The following is a 25,373-nucleotide window of genomic DNA, read 5'->3' as shown; positions in this document are numbered from 1 at the left end:
AAGGACCTACTGTACCTGTTGAATATCACTGTTGGGAATTTCTGTTGAAGAATCCCCAACGACATATTTCTCCTCACAGATGGGTAGGTACTTCACCGCGCCTTCCACGACGGGAACACTTGGAAATGTCTGGCTGCAGCTTATGGCATAGTACTGAAGGGCCAGCCAGGCCTGGCCAAAATTGTTGCTCTTCTCGATGAAGAGTGACTTCGGCCGCAGGCTGCGGAATACCAGCGTGGTCCCCTGGAAGAGGAACCTGTCACCTAGCATCAGTGTCAGCTGCACATCCCTGTCTCCACTCGCTGACTGCCACCACGTGGAGAGGTCAGGCCGCAAGAGGAAGAAGGACGTGACTGCATCGTACAGTGCGGCTGCTGGGTGGGCATTTTCGGGATCAGTTGCGTTGCAAGTCTGACGCTGGTACCCATCCCCCTCGGAGCCAACAAACCGCAACTCGTAGTCACTGGCCGGGGTGCCGCAGGTGGAGGTGACGGTGACCGTTCTGTTGGGCAGGTCCTGGATGAGGTCGATGAAAGGGGGATAGCAAGCACTGTTCTGACAGCTGGGTGTGTCTTGGCCAGATACTGTGCAGTAGTTGTGGGTCAGACAAACAAGTAGCACCATCCAAGTCCACAGTCTCATTTCGGAGCCCATATTGGAGGTCCTGTCCACCATCTGGCACCTGTCACTAATTCCAGAAGTCTATGCTCAATCAAGCACCAACACTCAGTCCTTGTTCAGCACACTCGTGGCACTATTAAAGCTGAAAGAGATCAGCTTTCGGAGGGCAGCGATGACTCATCAGCGAGTTCCATTACGCCCTGGACTAATACAAGAATTTGAAAGGTGCCAATTATGAATTAGCTCTGCTCCGGTATGAATGATTTGGCACCACTGCAAGCATTTATTAAAAAAAACTGTGACACATGACTTGATAATGGCACAGAGTAAATTGCATGTAGGGTAACTGCCTCTGACAGGATTTTACACAACACATGAAATAACACCAAGACTTTCTCCACGCAAGTCTCCAAAGTGCAAGCATGCTGGATATTCTGCAGGATATCTGATAGTCCCTCTTCTATGCCATCTATGGTTCAGTTTTAATTGTGTCAGGAACCAACACTGGCTGATTAGGAAAGACCAACCAACAGGGGTCAAAGCCCTTAATTTAAAGTGTAGAATTCTTTTTGTTTTGTTGTGTCCTGGGGTTTTTTGTTTTGTAGTGTTCACTTATTTTGTTCAATTTTTGTTCTTGAAATATAATGAAAGGTGATTTGGGAGGACTTTTTTTTTTACTTCCTTCCTTCCCAAAGCATGCTAAAGGCCCTTAAAGTTATCATCATCACCCACATTTTTTGCCCCTCACGCCCAAAAATCAGTTCTGGAACTGCATGCCCTTTGCAACCAACTTACAAATATAAACTTTAAAGAGGCATCAATTCTGATGCTACATGTAATTAGGTACACCAGGGCCTAATTTCATGGCGCTGCTTACCGCAAAGCGAAAAGTTGGCGCTTACGGCAAACATAATTCACGTGTTAGTGAGGAATTATGGCTTATGCACGCATGCGTAACTAAGGAATTGTGTGCTTAAAAGGTTAACGCAGAATTTTTCTACTACTGTGGTTAGTGCAGAATGGAGATCTCAAGTGTAAAATTCTGCAGTAAGCGGTGCCATGAAATTGGGCCCAGTTGGGCTCTACATGTACATGTACCTTCCTCCATGCTGCCTAAACAATCCATGGCCTAGCAGATTTAGAACTACAGTATCACTCCAGGAAGGCAAATATGAATCCACTTTACATTACAAAACATAACTCTATGGGACTACAGGCGATTTCAACACCCCAAATTTTCAACCTTAATACATGTACACACCAAATGTTTACATGTGTTGATGTCTACAACCTTCCCATCATACTCTTAGCCCAGAGACAGGAATGTTTACAGCCAGTGAATGTAGGGAATGTGGACTGAGAGCTAACCTGATTTTCATGCAGATATTCAAATATTTCTGTCAATATAAAAATCACACATTAAAATCATTGCATTTATGTAACCAAAATTTAAAATCAAAAGCACTTCATAAGAATGAGTAATTCTTTTCAGTCAATATAATTTGCAACACAAAACCAAGTTGGACCATGGTACATGTACATTTCCACTGCAAACTCATATTCCTAATAGAAAGGATTTTTTTAAATGATACTGCAAAATACGTTGGCATATTTCACTGGAGCATATGTGAATCCTTCTACATGTACATACTGGGTGTGTGTTAAAAAGGCATAATAATAAAGAATGATCAATGAAGCAAGCTGTTACACAATGGCCATCACGCGCACATACACAAAAAGGAGGTCATCTACATGTAACCCTGTATAAACTGTGATCCACCCATACCAAAGCCACTCTGCATGAAGTCAGTAATATTAATGTTTGACATTTCCCCCTCCTTCCGCTTAATTCCATACATTTACGAAGTGATCCATGGTGCAAATTTGATCTGCAGAAATCTTTGGCAGCTACATACATCTTAAGAACTACTTGTAACACATGTTTGATCTTACTCCAAGATTTTAAATAATTCCTTTCTTTTCTCGACAATCGCCTTACACAACTGAATCAAACACAAATGTATTGCTTTTTGAACCTGTATTCATTTTTGAAACCAAAAAATAACATAATGCCCCAAATCCCTCCAGAAAATTCCAAACTCATCAATCAAACTTCGTGCAGATGGGGAGAAGACAGACCTGTTTATTTCAAATGTGGGCATGTGGCCGTATATCCGCCCTTGGCATTAGGCCAGGCCAGGCAGTGCAATCCACTACAGTTACCCTTGTCAGTTGGTTGCCGTGGCAACAGCTTGCAACACAATGTCTACAGCCATGGTGACAGCGTCCCACGCAACCACCCAGGGGGTAATCAACCGACTATCAGCAAATGTGGCATGACTGCCAGTTCGGACAAACATATCAAATGATGGTGGTTTTAGAGCTGTTCTGCTTCATTTACTATGAACTGTATTCAAGGTGCATTCCATGATGACAACCATTTAAGCCCCTGTATTCTAGTTGCTCTCATCAGCACAAAGGGTTATTGTTGTTAACCCCAAATACAGAGAAATTTCCTTCATAACGAATACATTTGTTCGCATATTGAAAGCAATGCATCTGTTAGTTGCACATGGCTTCCTTTTGTTTTTGTTCAAACTCCGAAGAATTCAAATGAGTACATTTTTCTTTTGGCTTGTGAATGATTGGGCTGACGGGTATATTATAAGGCCTGTGATCAAATGAAAATTTGTTTTCCGGTACAAACAAGAATTAAAGAGCACCTCAAGCTAAACATAACAAGCTGAAATGGGCTTTATTTTCTGTTCATTTTGAGGCAAATTCTGAATGTAGAAAACGAGGGGAACCCTTGCCCTGTGTTTGTAGAGGATAAACCTTGTGCCTGCCGAACAGTGGCTGCATGTGTTGTTTGATATGCACAAGGGTTTATCCACTACAAACACGAGGAGAAGGGAATTCCCCTCCTTTTGTCTGTTTTCTACTCAATGATGCAATCAACATTCAGAATTCGAATCTTGGCATGAACACAAAAAATGCCCTTTCTATGAAGACAAATGACAACATTTGATTTGAATGCTTCCATATTTATTTGAACACATAAAATCAGAAAAAAAGATGTTTTACTAAGAGGTGCTCTTTAAGCCACATTGCAAGGATTATGTTATTTGGGGGAAACTATTTTGTTACTAGTTTCAGTACATTCTGCTGTAATATGCTATTGTTAAAGAAGAAATCAAGACTTCAGAATACTTTCATATATTTTACATATACATCAACTGTTTTTCTGATTCATAGTTTTACTGTCAGAAAGGAACTTTGCACACGCAGGTTGGCCAAAGAAATTCATAAGTTGGTGGACATTAAACGTTCTACCTCAAAGCTTATATTTCACGATGACAAATGAAGAAGTTAACAGGGGTGAGAATTAAATCGGTGACCTCTAAGACAATATGCCAGCACACTACCAACTATCCAACTCCCTGTTGGACATTTTTCCCAATATGTTAGGGGTAAAATAGAGAAACAAAAAAGGAAAAATACAATTTCAGTTGAAATAAAACAAAATCGCTGTTATCAAAGTAAAAATCATCGGACTTACTAGACCATGGCTATAAACTTCAATGAAAGTGGCTTTTTTTCTTGCGCCGTGCCACAAAATTTAACAAACAGCTTAATATGTTCAATTCCCTTGTCAATTTTTTTTTTCATTTTACAGTCTTTGAACAGTGGAAATTCCTACAAGTGTTGGCATTTTCAAAAAAGAATGGTGGCTGTTTTGAGAATGGAAAAGAAAGAATAAAAAGCTTCTCTCCTCCAATTAATTAAAAAGCCAGTGTTTAACATGCTTGTTTTGTTTACATGTACTTGGCCATTACATTTTGGGGAAATCATGTTGTCAAGGTTTTAAGCACAAAATCATTCAAAAGCAGGGTTTCTTGTTCAAATTCATCTGCAGAGAGTACAAATTAGTGGCACTGAATTTACTTGTACTTGAAAAAGTCTCAGACATTCCTGATGTAAATGCTCAGAAAGAATACTTAAAAATAGATCAATCACAAAAAACACTGATTTGGGGATGAGAAATACTTCTTATTGTGGATGACAATAATTACTATTTTCATAACTTCATCCACGATCATCACATATAATACTCATAAATGTACATTCCTTCAGGGATAACTTGAGGTCCAGTTCCAAAGAACATCCAAGGACGGACCCAGAACCTTTTGTTGGGGGGGGCTTGTTTTGACAATTTTTGACAATTTTTTCGACAATGTTTGACAATTTTTCCTGTAACCTTTTATGGCCATTCTAAGGGGATAAGGCTAAATTGGGGGGCTTTTTGCATGTCTTTTCAAGGAGGGGAAATGAGTCAGGCCAAAAAATTATTTCTTCCAACAAAACTGTGGCTCTTTTTTTGGGGGGGGGGAATGGTCCTGTTGTCCCCCCCCCAGGATCCACCCTTGGCTAGCACCTCAAAGAACTGCAAGTTAGGCAAAATGAATAAGAAATACTCATACTTGTAAGTCATCATCCATGGATTCACAAACCAGACGTTCCATTAAATATAAATATACTGAATACCATTAGTATGATGAATTACTAATCAAAAGCACATTCAGATATTCTGTAAATGAATCAGAGTGGAATAATAAATAATTTAAAACAGGTACATTTACAGACAAAGCCTGAATTATAAACCAATTTCTAAAATGATAATCCTTCAAGAACAGCAGCTTGGTTTAAATTAACAATAATTAGAGACTTCCATTTTTAATTCTAACAACTTTGTTACTATGGATACGGGATATTCCGATTTCCAAACAAGCTAACCACATCTCCACACGAAATAAAACTGTAATGACCAGAGTACTAGTAAACTACCAACCGCTGCACAAGATTCCAACAACGGTGCACATGATAATAACAATTTTTCAGTCAATGACAGATTATCTGCGATTGAATTTGACCCAAACCAATACCATGGAGGTAGGAAGCATACGATGGCAAGTTTACACACACAAGCATGACAAGTAACACTCCGCATGCACTCAGGTTATCCGCACTGTCGTTCCTGCAGAAAATTATTAACCGCGCACGGAAACTTTGGAATTGGAATTCCTAATTTTCCATTCACTGAGGTTCTCAGGCTTTTACAGAAATACCGCAATGCAAACATAAGAATAAAAGAAAAAGAGATATTACCTCCATTTTGAAGATCATCAGCATCAAAAATGCCATCCACCTGCCAATTAATTACGCAGTGGAACGTGAGTTAACAGGTGGACGCTCCACGTACCATATAGACCAAAAACACCGCCATTGATCTCCATTGGTTTATTATTATTCAAGAGGTATCCTCATATTGGGTTGGGAGAATTCATCATTGTGAAGAATCGTCGGGGAAAAAATACAGAAATTTTACGTTTTATCCACTCCATCATATTATATATGGAATTCAGTCCCATTTCAATCGATGTTTTTGCACTTGAGCCTAATGTTTTGGACACTGGGGACTTTGATTTAAATTTCAACAGAAAAAAAAGCGTTTTCGGGTATTTTGATTTCATAGACTAGTAACAGTTTATCGAGCAGGTCGAGTGTCCCGGTCCTGCAATTTAAAACCCACGTGTCCTAGCAGCTATTCCTATCCACACGTGTATGTAGTATGAACTGTACATGTATATACGCGCATGCACGCGCACGGGCAAGTCTATTCAGAGGTCATGGTTCAACATCATGATGGCGACTCGCATCGCGAAGAGGGTTGCTGAAAGTTACGCTTTTGTATCGAATACAAGAGCGATCGGACACAGGTTAGGCTAAAATTGTCATTGTTACGTTAGAAATCCATGCGTAGAGTAGTATATTATAGCAAGAAGTGGCTGTCAGGGCCCGGTTCTGACCTGTGAAATCCATCAGACCATGGCAACTGAACTGCATTCTCACCATACCACGCTGAGGCCGAGGCTACTTAGGCCATGTACAAAAAAATGATGTACATGTAGATCCTCCATTATGACATGACATTGACAAAATATTATTAGGGCCTAGGCCTGGTACTTGTGGCGTGTTGCATCATCAGGTGCGAGGAAGCATGGTTGGTGTCGTGAAGAATGCAAGTCGACATGGTCGAGAAGATGTGGTTGTATAAGGTTGAACCATGTGTACGAGAGCATCAGTGTAGATGAATTTCACATAGGCGTACATGGACACCGTTTGTGTAATTGGCATGAAAGCCAAGTTGATGTATTTTTTGCTCCAAACGGTCAACTTCCATGACTTATAAATTGCAAATTGGTTATTTGATTTAAATAGCCAATATTTTTTATTTGTTTATCTCTGGGCAAATTGCAAAGACTTTAAATAAGTAGAAAAATAAGAGACAATGATAGGCGAAAAGACAAGCCCGTGGATTGCCCAGAACTTAAAGTTGATGAAATGAAAAGAACGCCATCTGTTGTTGGGGTTCTGACAATCAACAAGCGGATATGTTACAATCCTCACAGGAAATAAAACCAAGAGACATTCTGATGAATATAATCATAGACCTAATAATACTTTAAAATTAAAAAGTGATATCCAGCTGTTAAGATCCTAACTGTTCTTGTATTGGCCCATATATTCATGTTTTTATTTTACTGAAATAAATTAACCCTAAACCTTTTGCCTTGCAGAAAGATTATGCAGTGGTATCAAAACATCAGGCCCCCTAAGTTTTTGGAAACTGAAACTTGGGAGAGGGGGCACCCCATAAATGGAAAGCATAAACATAAGATTGAATGGTCAAATTAGGAAAAGGAAAATGGATTTTAAAAAGGAACAAATCCACCCCTATAAGGATGATCACACTTGTTAACTTAGAGCTGGTCAAAGTACAATTCAGACTGGAGCCATTCCCATGGGTTGAGAGCCCATTGCGTGGCTGGTCTTAAACACTTGATAATACACTGGCTGGCTGTGCACCACCTCTCACAGTATGCCCCACATGTGCATCATGTTCAACAAGAAGATTTATTGCCAGTACCCGTATGAGGAACATACCATAAAATGGCTCGTTCCTTGCTCTGTGGCTAGAGTGACATTTGAAAAATGAAATAAAATTGTTGGAAAAAACTTCTTGGAAATTTTTTAATTTTAAACTTATGACATTGTGACTTAAAAGCTACTTCAAAATGGGAAAAAATATGTGCTTGCTTGGGAGAATGGATGCTGATAGAGACCGAGCTGAAGGTGAAGGGCTCAGGCTCTGACAGCATCCAATCTCCTGATCCAGTCTTAAACCCTAACCCTGCAGGGCATTTTGGTTAGAAACCGTACCAGACACATCAGTCTGCATCCTTTGTCAAAGTGGCTTGCCTGCCCGGTACAGTAAGATCCAACAAGGTCAACTCTCCCCAAGCCCAAATTAAGAGCCTGGGAGTCTGTGGTTGCCAACCACCATAAGATCCAACAGTGGCATTGTTCAATGGGACGAGCTTCAATTGTCTCAAAACGGGCAATTTTGTCAGCTGCTGTTAATTGCCGACTGCAACAAAGTGCACCAGACTTGAACACCTGCTGCGCTATGCTGTGTCTCGCAGGGATAGGTTATTTGAATGAACGTTTAAGACCAGCCAGGCACATATCGTCACAGTTTTCACGAAGAGACAATTCAACCCAAATCATGATTTTTTTCAAGTTTATGTTTTTTGGCAAAATCAACTAGGCTATACAATGCCTACAACTTAATGTAATCATTTTTTACCAAATCTTCTGAAATCACCCAAATCATGTTTATCTCTGTGAGGTAATATTCAACTAAACTGCATTCTTAGTTTCCACGAAGAGACAATTTTGTCTTCCATAGATGTAACGTTGGCAAAAAGATCAAAACCATGGGCAAAACTGGTTTTGCAGTTTTCACAAAGAGACAATTTGAATCCAGCCAATGTATACAAATGTAACAATGTTGCACCTGGCTATAGCGAGAGCGTGTACTGTGTGTTCAGTTTTCACAAAGAGACAATTTTAAGCACGAATTTTAGGATTTCACGAACAGACAATCTTGTTTGTTTACAAAATAAACAACTTTAATTTACCTCTACAAATATAAGTTTGTAGTTTTGTGTCATGTAACATCCCCTCTTGCATGGAGTATTATTGGTGAATTTAAAGGCACGCTAAAGTCTACGAAATTAAGCATTTGAAAAAGAGACCAACTTCAAATGCGATGTTCTCAAAACCTATGTTTTGCAATCCAATGAGAAAATTGTCTCTTCACAAAAACTGTGACGATATACCTGTACATTGGAACACTATTGTTACAAGGTCCTAGAGATAACCCTGTCTTAAACAGGTACCTTGTTTTATTAACAACAGAAAACAGAGACTTGGGATGTGAAAAAGTCAGTGTTACAAACATGACGTTGTATTAACTGTGCTTTTCTTATCTGTGCCCAACTAAAATCTGATGCACGTTCAAAAGAGTGCTTGCTCTCTTCACTGTCACGGAGGGCAGTTTTTGTGATGTAAATTCACTGACAATGGAAGTACAAAGCATCTGCTCATGCACATCACAAGGAACAATAGCCTTTCCTTCACCATGGCTCATCATGCAAGCAGCAAATAGCTGAATGCTGTAAAAAATATATGAAATGAAAAAGTTATCGAAGTGGGACCTAGGACATGACGGACACTAATGGTTTTTTTTTTCTGTCACATGGACGCATTTTCTTAAGGTTGAAAGGTCGTCTGGGAAGTCGCAGCTTCTGCAGTGCTGACAACAGCAATGCGGGAAGCGTTCCCTTGACGCAGCCGCTACCAGGCGTGCCCCAGCCGGTCTACGCGGCGCTTTCCAACCACTCCCAAGACTCACAGGTCACTACGCTGGACAATGGGATGCGAGTGGCTTCTCTGAACAAGTTTGGCCAGTTTTGCACAGTGGGAGGTAAGCAGGATTTGTGAATATCTGAACTTTGTCCAATGCCACATTGGAGCATGCCCAACTTTGTTCACTGATCCAGCTGTGTTCATTACTGGGGTATGCCCAACTTTGGCCACTGGCTCAATTTTGTCCATTGCTGAGTTGTGCCCAACTTTGTCCACTGACCCGAGTTTGTTGCTTTGTCAACACAGTTTGACATAATTGGGGCAAGAGACAAAGTTGGGACAGAACAGTTTGTGCATTTCTTTGGAATACTATTTAGACCCTGAGCAGGGACAGTGGAACCAGTGTCGTCCATTTCCAAATATTTGTCTAGATATTACACCACCTGTCATGCATAACAGTATTTAGGTTCTTCAGGAGAGCCCTATTTACTCTCAATCACATCTTGCACCTCGTCAGACTTTTTTTTATATGAATTATGTTGACATCTTTCATAAGTATATAATATGCAATTGGATCATCATTTTTCAACAAGCACTGTTTGTTTGTTGGGGTGTTGGTGTGTATGCGTGTGTTTGTTTGTTTGTTTGTTGGGGTGTTTGTTTGTTTGTTTGTTTGTTTGTTTGTTGGGTGTTGGGTTGTTTGTTTGTTGGGGGGGGTTGTTTGTTTGTTTGTTTGTTTGTTTGTTTGTTGGGGTGTTTGTTTGTTGGGGTGTTGGGGTGTTTGTTTGTTTGTTTGTTTGTTTGTTTGTTTTCTTGAAGGCGGTGTGATTTTTGGGCTCTCGTTTAACGTAAGTTTTATCACTGTACTAATGACCTTTTTGGTCCTTATTGGTTGTAGTTGTGTACGTATATTGTTGTAGACTTGATAGGTCTTATTGAAGGACTGTTACGGTATATCATCTTGTAATATTTTCACCTCTTTTTTTTTGGCATAGTCCCGAACATTCGATACACGTTAGCTAGCGGGGCTGGCCGCCATGGCTAGTCGTGCTGCCGACCGTCCTGTTGTTCGGGATCACTCAGGTGATCAGGCGACTGGCTTCTCAAAGACCAATGTTGCATCTGAACCTTTCACTAACATAACTCGCGAGAATGGAATCGTTTTCAAAGCTGAAGACAATGTCTCTGTCCAGTGTTATGTTAATGCACTATCTGTCTCGGGTATGAACCCTGCTGAAATAGTTTCTGCCTCCCGTATATCAAATGGGCGTGTAGCAGTCTACCTCAAATCAAGGGAAGCGGTTGAGGAAGCTGTTGTGTATGGTTTGGAGTACAACGATTCGTTTATATCCATCACCCCCTTAGTAAAACCTACTGAGAGACTTGTACTGTCCAATGTATATCCAGAATTACCAAATGCAGTCATTGCACGAAATCTATCAAGCTTCTGCAAACCAGTTTCAGCCATCAAACCGATCCCCTTGGGAATTAAAGACAAAGAGTTATCTCATGTTATGTCTTTTAGACGTCAAGTGCATGCTATCATAGAAACCAATGTCACTATTCCCGATCACATGAACATATTTCACGCAGGGGTGAACTACAGAGTTTTCATCTCCAATGATTCTGTTAAATGTTTCAGCTGTGGAGAAAATGGCCACATAAGTAAACATTGCAAAAAAACAACACAAGCTGAACCGTCTACATCTGACACAAACATGGCAGATTTTAACCCACTGAATCCCCCTCCCAAGTTTGTACACGGTAAAAAATCTGACCCGAAACATCCATCAAAACAGAGTCGACGAGACAGTTTGACTGACCAGAACAAGCCGTCTACTTCAGATAAGCTAGCTGATACTGATGCGCAGCAACAATCAGCCACTGAACCTGATGCTCGATTTTTAACAGGTACACCTTTAAAACAACAGGAGACAGAAAAACAAAGTGATTCCACTGCAGACAAACATAACACCACTTTAAGTCCAGCTCCTTCAAAGCAAAATACACAACATCTAAAAACATCTAACAATACTACAGTGCCTTCCATCTGGGGTTCGCCTCCAGCTCCTTCTCGTGAAACCTCTCCTCTCTTTGCAGAGGTTGTTGCCAAAGGACACCGCAAAAAATCAAAGCCTAAAGAAGTTGTGTCCAATCCATTGGTGCAGCTGAAGTCTCCGTCTCCACAGCGAAAACTGCGTAAGCTAAGTGATACACCCCAGATGGAAAGAGATGAAAGTGTCTCCCAAACTTCAACGGAGGAAAATATCTCCCAAATCCTGGACGAATCTCAGATGTCCACAGAATCACCACCGATACACCCATCTCAACTGGATTCAGAGAGCGACCATGAATCCGTCTCCTCTGTCGTAAGCGTCTTCGATCAAGAGGGAGATGGGCCAGGGGACCTAAACCTGACAAAAGGACCACTTCAAAACGAGGAAGTCGTCACCTTCCTTAAGTGCGTCAAGTCACGTCGAAAGCCGCTTGACGTTGCCAGGAAATTTACTCATGACATCCCCGGTCTAGTAAAACAGCTGAAGCCACTCCGCAACAGCCCTCTGTTCACGAAAAATATGCAACAGAGGATTCGAAAGCTTGTCAGAAACCTCGATCCCAGCGATCCCATCCATCTTTTTCCATGATGTTTCTACTTTTCTTTGTTTTGTATATGACTTTCACCCTAGTAACCCTCAATACAGGGGGATGTTCCACGCCCATCAAAAACAACTCTGTTCGTGCGTATCTAGACATAACCCTTGAAAATCCCGATGTTGTTCTGCTACAGGAAACGTATGATCTTAGGAACGAAGATTTGTGTTGGAAAACATGGCCGTATGATGTCTGTTGCGCTCCTGGAACCACCCGGGGATCTGGTGTAGCTACTCTCGTCAAGAAAAATAATAATTTTAACATAATAAAATCTTGTACGATCTGTGCTGGATATGTTCTTTTTCTCGAGCTTAGAATTTATTCAACCACCTATCATATTTACAATATCCTGATTCCTCAGGATGACGTTGCTGCAATGAACTGTCTTATCTCCTTGGAAGAGCATTGTTCTTCACACGACAATCCAGTTATCATTTTTGGCGGGGATTTTAATTGTACACATGACCCGCTTCTGGATCGCTTCTCGCAAAACATTGAAAGGAGACACAAAATTGCTTCCGCTGTAGAAAATATCATCAATACTTTTTCTATGTGTGATGTTTGGCGTAGAAATAATCCCAATTCATCTAAATTTACTTGGTTCAGATACAGCACTGGCAATTTGAGAAGCACCTCCAAAGCTAGACTTGATAGAATTTACTTCCCTGTTCACCTTTTGCCCTCTGTTGACTCCTGTAACATTCAACCTTGTTCCTTGTCGGATCATAGTGCTGTTGTTCTTAAAATAACACTTCCCGATGTAAGTAAGAAGGGTAGCGCCTACTGGCACTTCAATAATTCTTTGCTTCAAGATGAGACCTACAAAGGAATTTTTAAACAATTTTGGAAAAAGTGGCAAGCTACAAGATGCCAATTTTCCTCCATCAGTGTATGGTGGGACATGGGAAAGAATCATATTAAATCTATCACTCAAATGTATGGAGCTAAAATTGCCCGTGAAAAACGGGACAAGATTCATTCTCTTCACAAATCCATTGATGATTTACAGTGTTGTCCTGATCTTACCCCAGAGACTCAAAAAACTCTTCAGGAACAGCGGGATGCCCTGAATGAACACTTCAAGCATGACGCTAAAGGGGCTATCATTAGATCTCGCTTTAAGCTCACAACAGAAATTGACACTTGTTCTACATTCTTTTTTAATCTAGAAAAATCCAACTCTACCGCTAAAACTATTTCTAAAATTCGTCTCTCATCTGGAAGGACTACTGATGATCCAAATGAAATAAAATGTCACATTCGGAATTTCTACAAAGAATTGTACAGTGAGGCCGAAACTGAACCCAGTACTATGGATCACTTGTTTAAAAATTTACCTACGCTCAGTGAAAGTGACTCTGAAGATTGTGACAAACCAATAACAACAGATGAAATGGATATGGCGGTTAACCAGTTAAATTTAAATAAGTCCCCTGGCTTGGATGGCCTTACTTCTGAATTTTATCAAACTTTTTGGAATATCATTAAGGACGATCTCATGGCAGTACTCAATGAATCTGTTGCCAGCGGCCACCTTCCGGTTTCTTGTCGAAGGGGAGTTATAACCCTTCTTCCCAAAACTGGCGACTTGCTTGAGATTTCAAACTGGCGTCCTGTCTCTTTACTAAATACAGACTACAAAATTTTTGCAAAAATTATTTCAAACCGACTCAAAAATGTTATCGATAGCGTTGTTCACCCTGATCAAAGTTATACTGTTCCGGGTCGTTCAATTTATGATAATATCATCTTAATCAAGGATATTCTTATGTATGCTAATTCTCACTGTATTCCTCTTGCTGTTTTAAATCTTGATCAAAAAAAGGCATTTGATAATGTGGATCATTACTATTTATGTGCTGTTATGAAGACCATGGGTTTTGGAGAAAGATTTATCTCCTATGTCAAACTGCTATATAATGATGCTCAGAGTTTTATCAAGGTTTGTGGCTCCTTAACCGCACCTTTCCCTTTTAAAAAGGGAATTAGACAAGGATGTCCACTTTCAGGTTTGCTATATGCAATAGCTATAGAACCTCTCCTCCATGCTCTTCGATGTAATTTAAAACCTTTTGGCTTTATGATTCCTAATTCTGATTACACTGTTGTTACCTCGGCCTATGCCGATGATGTTTCTATATTTGTTACCAGTGATAAAGCTTTTAATATTATTCAAGATATTTATCATTGTTATAGCCGTTGTTCTGCTGCTTGTTTGAATTTTACTAAATCTCAAGGCCTCTGGGTCGGTTCGTGGATAAATAGAACGGACAACCCCTTAAATTTTAAGTGGAATAATACTGGTTTAAAATTCCTTGGAGTTCACATGGGAAACTCCTTCCATTTTTTTCAACAAAACTGGCAAACCTGTCGAGAAAAATTGCAAAACGTTCTTGCTCGTTGGAAAGGATTGTGTAAACTGCTGTCCTTCAGAGGCAGAGCCCTGGTAGCCAATCAGTTAGCGGCTTCCAAACTTCTTCACGTTCTTGCAGTTTTATCCCCCCCTCCAGAAATTCTCAGTGAACTCCAAAGGAAACTGGTAGATTTTATTTGGTCTGATGGGCGACATTGGATAAAGGAAAATATTTTGTATCGTTCACCTGAAACAGGCGGTCTGGGCCTTACCTGCCTCCAGTCACGAGTTTTTACGTATCGCTTCTCCTTTGTACAAAGATTTCTAAAAAAATCACCTCATCCTGTTTTCGCTTTCATGAGCTACTTTTTGCGTCAATATTGCAAGTTCGATTTTGATGCTCAAATCTTCTTAATAAATCTTGACGCTAAATTTTTTGTTCACCTCCCAACATTCTACTGTAATGTGTTACAAGCTTGGAAGATATCGAGAGCCCAAATTGTCATACCGCTCGATTCTCTTCATTTCATTTTGAATTTACCGTTAATTTCTACTCATGTAATTAAGTTTGCCGGTATAGATGACCATCTCCTTTGCCCTCGTCTCCGGATGTGTGGTGTTCGTACAGTTGGAGACCTACTGGACGTCTCTTCCGGAAAATGGAAAACAACGGAGGATATCCAAGCTGCAAACCCAGTGCGAAGGTCCTCAAACAGGCTTCTTCGCGCTGAACTCTCTGAAATGACAGATCTCCTCTTGCGTGTCTTCCCGCAGTTTTTCAACCGTTTTGGATACCGTCTCTCCACACGTAATCTTCAGAGCATCCCAGCCCTGAGAGAACTTCCCGTCGTTGTTCACTTCCCTCCAGACATCGATGCCACAGGCGCGTCTTCAAAGACTATTTATAAAACCCTCAACGCAGAACTCAACCAGCTGGAGATTCCTCTTCAGACTTACTGGCATGAACAGAATGTAATCCCAGAGAACCGGAAAATCGAATGGCAAGCAATATATCGTCTGCCTTCCTCAAAGAAAGAGGGCGATGTCCAATTCCGCCTATTACATAACTTTCTGCCCAGTCTACCGGTCCTGCAACACATTAACCCAGACATATCTCCACTGTGCCCTTGGTGTGGAAAAAGAGGAACAATCGTTCACTTGTTCATCATGTGTCGCGCCATCCAGCCAGCATTAAATCTTCTGAACTGTCTCTTGAGTCGTCTTTTCCCGAGTGTAGTTCAAGATTTCGACCTGTACTGGTGCCTCCTTCCGTACAAGAATGGACGTTCAAAGGAGATGGTTAATCTGGCAAATTACTTCATTATCAGTCTGAAAGCAACCATATACTTTCTCTACTCGCGTTCATCTACTGCTGACCCTCTTATTGTATGGAAACTTCGAATGAAGAGTAAAATTCTGATTGATTACCACTTTTTCTCTGCAAAACACAACGTTGGCCTATTTTTGAGCAAATGGGACCACAACAACACCTTGTTCACATTTGTGGACAATAAGCTTTTCTGGCTGATATGAAGACTGATCTTTTTTTCATGGTTGTCATTGTCTATCCCTAATGAGAAGTCTCAGGGTTTTGGATGACTATAAGTGTGGTTCCAATCTTCATGTTATAATTAGCAAATTAATTCTTTTTATCTTTTTACTGAGAATCCTTTCTTTTTTCTGTTAAGTTTATTGTATGTCAGTATTTACTTATTCCACTTGAACCTTGTTTTATTTTAAGAATCGTTGTTTTGTAGATATTTTCTGTCATGAATTAAAGGTTCATTTGGAAAAGTGAAAAAAGTGTTTGTTTGTTTGTTTGTTTGTTTGTTTGTTTGTTTGTTTGTTTGTTTGTTTGTTTGTTTGTTTGTTTGTTTGTTTGTTTGTTTGTTGGGTTGTTGGGGTGTTTGTTTGTTAGTTTGTTTATTGGTGCGTTTGTTTGTTTGTTTGTTTGTTTGTTTGTTTGTTTGTTTGTTTGTTTGTTTGTTTGTTTGTTTGTTTGTTTGTTTGTTGGGGTGTTGGGGTGTTTGTTTGTTTGTTTGTTTGTTGGGTTGTTTGTTTGTTTGTTTGTTTGTTTGTTTTTTTGGGTTTTTTTTTTTTAAGAATTCTCTATCGGTCCACAATTTTGAAGTGTCATAAACATCAGGAAGTTTACCCTTTTTCCTAATGTGACAGTAAAAGAGTCATTCATTTCAAGAGGGTAACATTAACCACTACCAGCCGGGGACTCCGGGATCGGAGCCGTATGGTTTATATGTGTGGCCGGGGTCTCCGAACTCGGACAAAGGAAACAGGGCCCTGTAACAAAAGACCGTACTCCGAACAAAAGACCAGGCTGCTGGGCATGACGGGCATTTTTCACTCTCAAAAGTGGTGATAATCCAGCGTTATTTTGAAACCGTATACCAGGGTTTGGGGTATTTAGAGCAAGCGGATTACCACCGGGGACAAAAGCTCTCCACCACCGCAGCGATGAGCCACACAGCACCGCTGCATACTAATCTGGCCCCTATTGAAAACAGGTCAGCAGTGCACTGAGCCAGGTTCGTGAACAAAAGACAGCTGTATAACACCGCACAATCTGGGCTCTGTTTACAAGGCTGCATGCCTGGCTTAAATATTCGGGCGTCAATGAAGGTCACCTGTCAACTTAGAGTAGTGCCTGAAGATTACTCCGTGCGGCTATAAACGACTGTTAAATGGAATGATGAATTGTTGAAGGATTTTGAAAACGGAAAAAATGATAGTCATGCCGGCCCAGCATCCTCAACGTTGAAAAATGCCCCGGTCCGAAGTGGTTAAGGTTGATTTGAGAATAGTTGAACGGTTTAAAGTAAGGTTCGAGTTTTACAGAGTTCAAGAATTTCTAATGAAATCTTCATCATTCCTTGTTCCATGTCATGATTGTTAGTTTTGATTGACTCTGGGTCACGATATGAAGCTACCTACACAAAAGGCATATCTCACTTCCTGGAAAAGCTGGCATTTGGGGTAAGTTTCTCTTGAATTGTCAGAGTCTGCTGGATTTTCAATATGAGTGGTGTCGTTTTGTCCCCAAAACTGGCATTGAATAAAAAAAGTGAGGCAGATGAAACCTGTTAAGTCATTGTGTTGGTTTGTTTCATCAGGTTGAAATAACTTGAGTTGTGATATTTTTTAATGCGTGGAAATTGAATCGTCTTAGCATTGTTATCTGAATTATGGTGTCTATGAAGGAGTCAAATAATTTGAAGTTTCAACCAATCTTTACTGATTTCATGTCTTTTTGCCGGACAGTCCACAGAATTGTACAAAAATAGAGATCACATACTGCAGGAGCTGGAGAAGTATGGCGGAATTTGCGACTGCCAGTCATCAAGGTGAACTTTTCAACTAATTTGTCAACTTAAAAAGGAATATTTTGGTTGCACATGCTTGCTCACAGAGTGTGTTCCAAACATTTTTTTTTTTGGTGGAATCCTGGGTTATGTTTGCTGCATGATGCTTTGAAACTGTTCCAGTGATGGTTGACAAAGAAACATGTTGTGTTGTAATTGCAGAGACACCTTGATCTATGGGGTGTCGGCCGACACGCGAGGTCTGCCCGAGGTCGTCAAGATCTTGTCGCAGGTTGTCCTTCAACCAAACCTGACCTTGGCCGAGGTAAATGCTTCTTTAGTAACAACCTGCTCCATAACTGTCCCAGAAATTGTTTTAATTTTGTTTGGAATATTTCTGGAATGTTCTTTTCAGTGAGGTGAACTTATGTCTTTTTCTCTTTCTTCCACCTACACAGATAGACGATGCGAGAGTTGCCATCCAGTTTGAGCTGGAGGACGTTTCGTTCAGACCGGACGCTGAACCCACACTCATGGAAATGATCCATCAGGTAATATGTTTTTTTATAACCTTTCTCTGGGCAACTGTAAACCCAAGGATTCAAGCCATACCCCTGAAGTAGGAGTATTGAGTTAAAAACCTCAGATAAACTGACACTTGTCAAACTGAGGATTCCACCTAGTGTAAACAAGACCCAAACCATCCAACCAGCCCTGGAGCCCCAGCCTGCCAGCCACTGCAGGACCCAATAGCGAAAACATTTAGTAAGACTAGCTCTCAGTTGTCTGAGTGTTGGTAGTTTGTGTTACTACACCTCATAAATATTCACGAGTAAATCGGAGCATGTCATTAGCCGATTCCACCTCGCGTCAGAGAAGTAGAAATGATACACGACCAGGTGGACATCATAGCGGTTAGTATCCACCTCGCTGCTGTGCGATAGTTTTTTCTGGTAGCATCAAAAAAATCCCTTTGGAACCCGCCGCATAAAGATGTAGTCTGTGTCATGTAATCTTTACGGAACCAGTCTATCAGCAGTTGTATCCTAATAACTATTACAGTAAAGACCCAAAACGTATGTCAGCACCAGACTATGAGGCCCTGTTTCTATGCACATCTGCATTCCCCTATCATTACGAGGAAAGTTAGCAGCTGAGAAACTACAATGGCGTCTGTGAGTACAAGTAATGTGAGATTTCTGTTTGAATATTTATGAAGAGTAGTAAAACAAATCCAGCATGGTTTATTTTGTGTAGGGAGGTAGTCAAGCTGACCTACACCTCGGGACCAGTAATTCCCACTACTTCTCCTCAAACCATGCTGTATTTGTATACTGCTGCTGTAGGCTGCCTGTGTGGCTGCAGCCCAAACCTGCTGCCCTGATCATATCTGACACCATGAGGGTTGATTTTTCTAAATCATTGACAGGCAACTCATGTCAAAAGGTGAGAACGGGAAAATCTGGTCCACATGAGTCAGTGAGTAAAGACTGTACGTGCTAGAGTTTTGGTTGAGACATACCTCTGATTAAGTATTTAAGATGACTCTGCTAACAATTTGGAACCAACCTAAAAAAGACAAGACACCAGCACCACTTTTTGAGTGGAAGGTCTCAAAACAATCATGGACATTGTAGGTCAATCGAAACTCTGGAACATTTTTTGCTCACATATTGTCCAGGTTGCCAAACCGAATGATATGTCAACGCAAAGAGGTGACTTGCTCTTCCTAAGCGGACTAGAACCAAATTACTGAAAATCGCCTCAAGACTTTGTGGAATCGGACCATGTACTCAAACCAGCCCGGTTCTCTAAATGGGTTAGTATTGCAATTAAACAGCTGTGAAATTCTTTTCTCTGTTTTGTACTTTTGTACAGGCAGCATACAAGAACAATACTCTAGGATTGCCCAAGCTGTGTCCAGCGGACAACATCGCCCGCATGGACTACCGCACGCTGCAGAAATACCTGCACAACTACCACAACCCAAAGCGCATGGTGCTGGCCGGGGTGGGGATGGACCACAACCGGCTGGTGGACTATGCAAATGAGTACTTTGTGGGCGGGGCCCCGACTTGGGAGAACGCAGAGGTTGTCAGCAAGGCTGTAGAGGTGGACCAGTCGGTCGCGCAATACCTTGGTGGCGTGGAGAGGGTGAGAAAAAATTCATTCAAATTATCTTTAAGTTAAGTTGGCAAGTGACTGCAATCTTAAAACGTGTTCCTGCAATTTACCAGTTGGATTTAAATTGTGATGCACATGCGGAAAGCACGCCTTTCCACAATTGGTAAAATATTATACTCTCACAAAAATTCTTAAACTTTAGTCACAATTGAAAGCTGATTTCAGATGTTGCTTCTTTACAGCTTTTTCAGGGAATTTCTTTAATGTACTCTTCATATTTGTGACTAATTCATGCAGTGACACCTTCATTTTTTCATCAGGAAGTGCCTGTTTTTTATCATAAATGTTTCACATTCAAATGGATGTCAGAAGTGGGATATGTAAGTTGAATCTACACCCAGGCAGGGTAGACTAAACACATGCAACGTTGCCAATCAGGATAGGATATCAAGCCCCTACAGGTTTCAGATGTGAGCTGCATTTAGGTTACATGATGTGTATTTAGACAGCACAGAGCCAAAAAATTGGCATTGTCTATGACCAGTGTGTTGTCTGTAATCTACAGGAGGTTCGGGACATGTCAAACATCGCCCCAGGTACCCCTATCCCCGAGCTGGCCCACATGGTCATCGCCCTGGAGTCCTGCGGCCACAAGGACCCGGACTTCATCGCCTTCTCCGTGCTGAACATGCTGATGGGGGGCGGGGGTTCATTCTCGGCAGGCGGGCCAGGCAAGGGCATGTACACCCGGCTGTACCTAAACGTCCTGAACCGCTTCCACTGGATGTACAGCGCGGTGGCCGTGCATCACAGCTATGAGGACAGCGGGATCTTCTGCATCCATGCCAGTGCGAACCCGAGCATGGTGAGTAAACTGCATCACTTGTGAGTAAGGGCGACTTTGGTCCGACCCTATAAAAGACCAAAAACAAATTGTTTGTGAAAATATTGAGAGACAGGTGTTAGTTCTGTTTCATATTCCTTCCAAAAGCATATAAAAAGCCCCAAAAGCCTTACCCCTCATAAAGGCTCAAAAAGGCAAATTTTTTTGTCCCTCCCTCCTCAAATATGTTTGGTCCTGCCCTCGTGTATGATTCCAAATCCACCCTTGCTTGTGAGGCACTTTATAGAACTCATCCGTTACCTGAAAACAGTGTACCAAACTATCAAATGCATGCAAATCTTACAAGGTCATTGCAACCTGCATGATCACTTAGAAGCAGATCTGGCCGCTGTTATTGTTTCACGTAGAACTTAGGCTGCATCCAAATCTCTTGTCTAGAGCTAGGTCTAGATCTTCACTCCATTGGAATTGCATGAAGACGCACAGACAATAGACCTAGCCGTACCTCTGGAAGCCCATTTCGGACACGGCCTTACAATCTTTACGCGATCAACTATTGTTCTGTTCATAAAAAGAAGTAGGGGGGTGCAGCTGTATCATGCAGATGCAGAGCCCACAAAGATGCTACATGCAAGAACAGCAACATTTTGCTTAGCATAATCAAGTTAACCACAGTATTGTGTGATCTATGTATAATGCTTGTAGCAGTTTTCCAGCTAATCTGTTTTCATTCTAGTAAGCAGAATTTTTGACACAACACCAGCAGAAGGGTGAATGTCGATGAACACCACGAGTAGAGTGCTTCATGGTTTACCTGTCTTTGTTAACCCGACTTTTTGCAGGTGAAGGAATTAGTGGAGGTCATCGTACGGGAGTTTGTGAACATGGCCGGTCGAATAGAAGAGGTAGGCCATACTTAGCAGTTGTCCTCTCTGACCAGGTCCCAAAAAAATAAGTCATTGAGGCCTTTTTTTTTTCAAGTGTGAATTATATGGAAAGAGCAAACCGAATTCTTTCGTTTAGTGTATTCTTAAGTCTGGCATCCCGATGGGAATGGATGCTGTGGAGGAAAAATGCTGAGGGTTCCCGTTGATTTTCATTGTGCAAGATTAAGGCCTTGAACTCAAAAGTGGCTCTGGCGAATTCCAACTCACTGTGTCAGGCTGGGTCACCTTGTGTTTTGTACACCGGCAAGGTACACGGCTCCCTCTTGAAAGTCAAGAAACTGTGTCAGACCTTTCCAGATACCCCCGTTAACAAGTTAATGGCTGTGAAACTTCACTGGGAGTGGAAAGATTCAAGTATATGTATGTAAACTGTTTACCCATGGGAATGTCAACTTGGGAATGCAGAAGATATCAATGTAGCCTGATTTGTTGTGTAAACTGTACAAGGGAAATGTTGCCATCTAGCCCACTGACTTTATGCTGCACCCAAATAAGAATGGACAGAGAAGAGGACTTGAGTAATTCCAGAAATTCAACTCGAAAGCCACAATCTCTGCTGTCATTATTCCCCACAAATCACCAGAGACCAGAAGCCTCTGTCACAGTAAATCGTTGATCCCCTTTCACACCTGTTTCGGGAAACATCATCGGAAAATTTCCCCTCAGCCCAAAACTTAACCCTTGCAATCCCCAACCAGCCCAACTCCAACATCCAGGGTTTTGTTGTAGTCTGTTAGGATGAGTACTGCACTGGTAAACTTGACTGTGTTGTGTGGAATGAGGCATGTCACAAACCCACCGAGTCCGAGTGTTTGTAAGCAAAGTTTAGAGATATGGTGTTGGGATTTTGAAGGAAGATTCCGCATGACTCACGTCGTTGGAACTTCCCACTTAAACTCCTTTGCCGTTTACCAGAGGAAACCAACCACATACTATTTTTGTGAGATTGTTCCCCCTCTGTTACAGACCGAGCTCAGCCGAGCCAAGAAGCAATTGCAGTCCATGCTCATGATGAACCTGGAGGCCAGACCAGTGGTCTTCGAGGACCTCGGCAGACAGGTGTTGGCGACTGGGGAGAGAAAGCACCCCCAGGAGTTCTGCCAAATGATCGGTGAGCACCGTAACTTTAACCCTGGTATTGTACCGCTAAAGAGCTTGTTTGATGGGAACTTGGGGGGGGGGGTTGAAGCCATGATATTTTTACTAAGAGTCATTTGCTCCTTTCATTTCCAATTATTTCCTACTGTTTTCAGCATTCTGTGCTGTAGTCATACTTTGGGGTTTCTGCATATGGCTGAGACCTCAGCTGGAGAAGTTTGTTACTTCATGAAGTATACTGGACAAACATCAGTCCTGAAACAATGCACTGATACAATGCAGCATGCTACTTGCTGGCTTGTGTTGATTGGTATTAAGCCAAACCGAAAAAACCCATAAATTTAATTAAACTTGGCTGTGTTTAGCAGAATATGTCCACTTTTATTTCAGGAGGTACCCAATATCTGAAAGGACAAAGTTCAAAGAAAGTTTTTTGTGTAAAAATATCTTTTCCCGAATAGAAAAAATCACAGCGGATGACATCCAACGAGTAGCAAGCAGGATGCTACGTTCCAAGCCGTCTGTGGCAGCCATGGGCGACCTCTCTCGGCTACCAGACTACAATGCCATCCAGGAGGCATTGGCTAGCAAGGACGGACGCCTGTCCCGCAAAATTGCCTCCCTTTTTAGGAGGTAGTATTCATGTCAGGGGTTGAAGTTCAGAGGTCAGCAGTGCATAACCATAAGCTTAAGTTGAGACTGGAACGACCAGAATTTTGACAAACATTTGAAATGTTTTAAATGTTTCAACATGCCCAAAGCCAGAGTCAAAGATTGAAGAATGACCTAGAAAAGGTTTGAAAGGGAATATTTGGTTAAAATTTTCATGCAAACAGTCCTGTTAATTATTTGCGACCCTCAAGAACTACCATGATTCAAAAATCAACATAAGCCATTTAAAAGGTTTTACATCATTTTGTGACACTGCAACAGTATACAAGGTGTTTTTTTAATCAAATCAGATGGGGTTGATGCCAGTTGTGGAAATTTTCTCTTGAGCATATTTTCTGCATACTAAGAAGGAATTGTGTTCATATATTAAAGTGTGGTGCATTTCACCAGTGGAGACTTTCCCTTGTTAAACACCACGTCTTCTTATTTGGAAACAACTGGTTTCCTATTTGGGAAAACTACATCTTCACATTTGGGAATACCAGGTCTTCCCATTTTGAAACACCAGGTCTTCTTGTATAGAAACAAATGGACATGCAGAGAACAGTAAATGTTCTTGCGGGAATCGAGGCACCATCAAAATATTCCGGTAGCGTCACAAAGATTACGGCAGTGTTCTGGGTTTTTAAACTACAACAAATTTTTTAGAAAGGATGAAGAGAATAGACCTAATACTTAATGACATTTTGCTTTGTTTACATGTGCGCTTGCACATTGGAGCTCGATTGATTGCGCCAATGTCACTTCCATAGGAAAGGGCATGTGTAAACAAAGCATGACATTATTATGTTAGAGGTCCGTTATCATTTCTGTGGATTAACCCTAACACTCCTCAATCCTTCACCTGTTGGAGGACTGAGGAGTGTTAGGGTTAAGATTGCACTGGTTTTGTGGCTGTGAGGTGGACTTAACCATGACCCCTTTCAAACTCATTAATACCTGCGCAGTATCACAACATGTCGTACTTAAAACAGTTACTTGTTAATGATGCAAAAGCATATTTTGTATTACTGATCTCATTAAGACCCCATGATTCAACATAGGTCGCTGTGCTGGTCATAATGAGTATGTACCATAAAGCTCTATAAGAAAACCTAAAGTGCACACTCCGTATTATATGCATGCAGTACTCGTGTGCCGACGTGGACACGCAGCCGCTGTCGCCACTGTGGTCGGGAGTAAGCTAAAAGTGCCGGGAAGTGATATAACCACGTGCTGCATTTAAACTGGTTTTGCAGCGACCAGAATGTGCTTCTATGACGTCTATCTGTATGCGCACGCTTTGCATGTGGATTTAGCCGATCACACACATAAGTGGAATATACTGTTTGCTTTTTTTGTCAGACGTTATAATAGGATTATTAATTACCACAAAATGTTGTTTTGTTATGAGCAATATGAACACAGCGTGCACCTGGCATACTTGAATTTTTCCACGGCGGCAATGGCGGACGTTGCTTAAGGTCACGCGACGAGAACTCTGGTACTTACACATAGGTATCCCAAGTGGGGATATATAGCCAACCCCCCCCCAAAATTGGGAATAGAGAAAAAAGAAATTAGGGAAAGAAATGAAAACAAAGGAGAAAGGGGCTGAACATATCAGATTCAAATGAACAAAAATATAAAAATTAGCAAGAAGTGAATCTATTAGATAGTGCAGAGTATTCCCCTTGCTAACTAATGCAAGTTCCTTTCTTGGTTGTATGCAACATTATCTTTAATGTGATTAGGACAAGAAACGCACAGTTACAATTTTTTTTCCACAGACATTGTAAATATGTAAAACTTCTGCAAGGGGTCATCAATAAACGGAAGAGGTTCACTTTAGAAACCACTTGTTTTGCTTGTTTTTACTCCAGTACATACAGTATAATAAATGCCCAGGCCACAGTGCACTGGTGCTGTGAACTGTATAGTCTCTTTTGTTTGGACCCCGTCTGAAGTCTCAGCAGTGTGTGTTTCCTTGCTTT

General features: G+C 41.2%; 2 protein-coding genes across 5 annotated transcripts in view; one reads left to right on the top strand and one right to left on the bottom strand.

Annotated features, from left to right (window-relative positions):
- LOC110987545 (laminin subunit beta-1-like) overlaps positions 1–6,095 on the bottom strand; it is a 44,960-nt gene extending 38,865 nt beyond the window's left edge. Inside the window, exons 1-2 of one of the 4 annotated variants that reach the window (XM_022250355.2) lie at positions 5,788–6,095; positions 16–826 (exon numbers count right to left, since the gene is read on the bottom strand). In XM_022250355.2, coding sequence (XP_022106047.2) covers positions 16–675 — 660 coding nt within the window. In that variant the 5' untranslated portion in view covers positions 676–826; positions 5,788–6,095. The remainder of the gene's footprint in view (positions 1–15; positions 827–5,787) is intronic. The other 3 variants (XM_022250353.2, XM_022250354.2, XM_022250356.2) reach the window with 3 other exon arrangements.
- Positions 6,096–6,269: 174 nt separating this feature from the next.
- Positions 6,270–25,316, top strand: pmpca (peptidase, mitochondrial processing subunit alpha). The gene is made up of 11 exons (XM_022250357.2): positions 6,270–6,398; positions 9,303–9,511; positions 17,310–17,389; positions 17,675–17,757; positions 17,938–18,040; positions 18,174–18,266; positions 19,594–19,869; positions 20,405–20,704; positions 21,526–21,588; positions 22,597–22,741; positions 23,190–25,316. The coding sequence occupies exons 1-11, from the start codon at positions 6,322–6,324 to the stop codon at positions 23,363–23,365; spliced, it is 1,605 nt and encodes a 534-aa protein (XP_022106049.2). The 5' UTR covers positions 6,270–6,321; the 3' UTR covers positions 23,366–25,316.
- The last annotated feature ends 57 nt before the right edge of the window (positions 25,317–25,373 follow it).

This window comes from Acanthaster planci, linkage group LG11, assembly GCF_054643075.1.
Source record: "Acanthaster planci isolate LZ-2023a linkage group LG11, COTS_SCS, whole genome shotgun sequence".
Lineage (NCBI taxonomy): Eukaryota > Metazoa > Echinodermata > Asteroidea > Valvatida > Acanthasteridae > Acanthaster > Acanthaster planci.
This window is presented reverse-complemented; position numbering and strand designations above follow the sequence as displayed.